Here is a 3,213-nt window from a genome sequence, read left to right on the forward strand (position 1 = left end):
GGGCGGGGCCCGGAGGGAGCCCCGGGACACCCGTGTGGCTGTGGGACCCAAGCTGGGCCTCCTGCTGCTGCCTGCACCGCTGGCCACCCCAGCCCTGTCCCCCACGTGTGGCCCCAAGCCCCAGCCACGCACACAGCCCCTGGCCCCGCCCCAAGCCCACACACAGACCCGAGACCCAACCACCCACGCTGACCCACGTGGGCCCCGTGCATGGCCCTGAGCCCCACCCCCCGCATCACCCCCAGCCCCACACCGGCCTCAGGCCCCGGCCTGGCACACAGACCCGTGCCCCCGGCAGCAACACACGGACCCAGCCCCCTCGCTGGCCCTACGAACTCCTGCACCCCTAAGCCCAGCACCCCCTCGGGGTTCAGACCAGCCCCTCCCCCGGGTGCCCCAGCCCCGCACTCACCCCCCGGAGCGCAGCTCCCCTCCAGGACGCCCTGGCCGTGGGTCAGCGGGGTCAGCGCGTGGTGCACCAGGTCAGCAGGGAGCCCCGTAGCCTGCAGCAGGGCCTCCACAGCCACCTCCTGCAGCACGGGGTGGGAGGGCAATGGCCAAGAGCCACTGGCCACAGGCCTGGCCTAACCATGGGGTCCTGTGCCCCCAACACTGCTGGAGACCCCAGCAGAAGGGAAGGGAGGACACGGCCCTGCCATGCTCCGGCCTCCACTGCCTCCCTCGCCCCACGGTGGCCCCAGCTCCTACCTGGGCGCTGTTGAAGCACAGCAGGATGTACATCTGCAGCGTGGACACGTGCAGAACGCAGTCTCCAAACTGCAGCTCGGCGTGGCCCAGCCACGTCCACTGCAGCCGACGGGGCTTTGTGCACTCCCAGCCCAGCTGGCTCTGGCCTGCCAGGGACAGTGTCAGCGCCAGGGACCAGCCCTGCCAGCCACTCAGCCCACCCCAGCACGCCACCACTCGTGGCTGAGCTGCCCTGGAGGGTCTGGGCACTCTCCTGGCCGCAGCACTCACTCTGCCGGCAGAAGTCAGCAAACTCAGCCAGGGGGGAGCTCAGCACCGCCGGGAAAAACCTCCCAGGGTTCTCCATGTAGCAGAGCGGGGACACAGGCCAGCAGCGCGGGGACAGGGCCAGCACCTTCACCTCCGGCACATCTGCCACCGAGGCCGTTCCCAGCACCTGGGCACGGGGGCACAAGGGCGGCTCGGGTCAGGATCCAGGATTCTCTGGCAGCCTCCGGCCTCCCCACGCCACCATCCCTCTCACCTCGTCCAGGCCTGTGTCCAGCTCCAGCAGCCGCTTATCCTGCTCCTGCAGCTGGAAGAGGCAGAATTGCCGCTGGAGCTCCTCTGACTCGGCCAAGTTGCTCAGCATGTCTTGGGGAAAGCGGCTGGGGAAGCACAGCCCGATCTGCTCCACGATGCCTCCTTCCAGCCACGACGGCCCTTGCGTCAGGAGCCGGTCCCCCAGGTAGTGCCTGCCACGGCCACCAGCTTCCGTCAGGGCTGGGCCCGAGCCCTGTGGCCATCAGCCGCCCGCCAGGAGACAGCCACAGCTCCAAGCCCGGCCTCACCCCACGGCACACGGGCCTGGCAGCACACTCGGCTCCCCTCCCTGTCCCCAGCAGGGAATGTGCCTCCGCACACCGGCAGCACCCACGGGCCCTCCACGCTCCATGACCCCGTAAAAGCAAAGCGGGAGCGCCACTGCTGCGCCAGGCCGGGCTCCCCCAGCACACCAGGCCACGCTGCACCAGGCCCCTGGTTCCGGGGAGACACGGCAGCCTCACCTGTAGAAGTGCTCAAAGGTGTGGGCAAGCTCCAGGCCGCTGAAGACGACAAAGGGCTCCAGGAACTGCTGCAGCCGCTCCAGAGGCCCCGTGCTGCCCGCGGCCCTGCGCAGCTCCTGGATCTGCACGTCAAGGTAGCGGGCAAACTGCTCGCTCACCTGCGAGGGACAGGGCTGGCTGCAGACAGGGCTCACCAGGTGCCCACAGGGCCGGGCTGGGGCAATGTCCCTGAGGGGAGCAGCTGGGACACTCTGGCGCTCCCGGGCAGGGCCCCAGGGTGCCCAGGCACCAGCCCAGGGCAGGACTGTGCCGGGGCCGGGCCCACGCTGGGACGAGCACCACGCACCTGAGCTGGCCACCATCCAGGGTGCCAGGGCAGGGCTCTGTGGCTCGGGGGAACAGGACACCACCCACCCCGAGCTCGCCCCAGCGCCACGGGTCAGGGCAGCTCCCCAGCTGTGCCCAGGGCCAAGGCAGCGGGGCCGCGCTCCCTCGACTCACGTGCAGGGCAGTCAGGAAGGAGAGCTGCAGCAAAGCCCCTGCAAAGCCCTGGCCCAGGGCCAGCACGAAGGCGGCCTGCTGCCCAAAGAGCTCCTCCGTGGCCCCGCGCAGGCGCTGGTACAGCCGGCAGTAGCGCTCCGCAAGGTCCGGCGCCTGCCCCGCCGCCTCCAGGAACCGCTGCACCTGTGGGAGCAGCACCAGGGCTGAGCCCGCAGCAGGACGTGCCCCTCGCACTGTCCCCAGCCCTGCCCTGCCCTGCCAACACCAACTGCCTGGGTCCCAGCCAGGGCCAGCTCGGGGCTCTGGTGCTGCTGTGGGGCTGCCAAGGCGGGAGCGCGGCTCCGAGGGCTGGGCAGGGGCTGTGGGGGCACAAGGGAGGCACAGCAGCAGCCCAGCAGGACAGAAAGCCCAACGCTGGACCTGTCTCCTGGCCCGCAGCATCAGCCTGGGCACAGGGCCTGGCTGACACCCGAGCCACGCCAGGGCGGCAAGCGCAGCACGGCTGTCCCCACATCGCTCCAGGCTCTGGAGGCCAGCTACAGCCCTGTGCCCTCCCCACGCTCCCAGGGCACTTCCAGACCCCACTCCCTGCTCCAACCACCCAGGGCAGGTCCCACGCCCCCCCAGTCAGCCCTCCAAGCTCTACCTGCTGCTGCACCACGCCACGCCAGCACTGCGAGATTCCCCACAGACCTCTCGGCTTCTCCACCACTGCCTTTGCAGTCCTGGCCAGCACCTCCTTGTTCTTCCCCTCCTTCCCACCTGCCAAGGGTCAACCTCAGGCTCAGCGTGGCTCCGTGGGCAGGCCCCGCACACTGACCGGCCACGGCGGGGCTGAGGGAACGCTGGGGAGGCGCGGCCACTGCTGGGGCGTGACCGCAAGCCTTCCCTGGCTCAGGAGCCTCCTGTGCCACAGGACGCTGCCCAGAGGAGCCTCACCGCCACAGCCTGGGGCTCC

At 70.4% G+C, this 3,213-nt stretch overlaps 1 protein-coding gene across 1 annotated transcript in view; it reads right to left on the minus strand.

Moving 5' to 3' along the window:
- Nucleotides 1-3,213, minus strand: part of LOC103617491 (cullin-9) — a gene marked incomplete at its 5' end in the record, with an annotated part of 17,456 nt that overhangs the window by 605 nt on the left and 13,638 nt on the right. The window contains 7 exon segments of the mRNA XM_017736949.1: nucleotides 165-530; nucleotides 709-854; nucleotides 979-1,144; nucleotides 1,232-1,442; nucleotides 1,755-1,912; nucleotides 2,256-2,438; nucleotides 2,902-3,209. Of these exon segments, the coding sequence (XP_017592438.1) occupies nucleotides 165-530; nucleotides 709-854; nucleotides 979-1,144; nucleotides 1,232-1,442; nucleotides 1,755-1,912; nucleotides 2,256-2,438; nucleotides 2,902-3,209 (1,538 nt within the window).

Source organism: Corvus brachyrhynchos, unplaced genomic scaffold, assembly GCF_000691975.1.
Source record: "Corvus brachyrhynchos isolate BGI_N302 unplaced genomic scaffold, ASM69197v1 scaffold806, whole genome shotgun sequence".
Lineage (NCBI taxonomy): Eukaryota > Metazoa > Chordata > Aves > Passeriformes > Corvidae > Corvus > Corvus brachyrhynchos.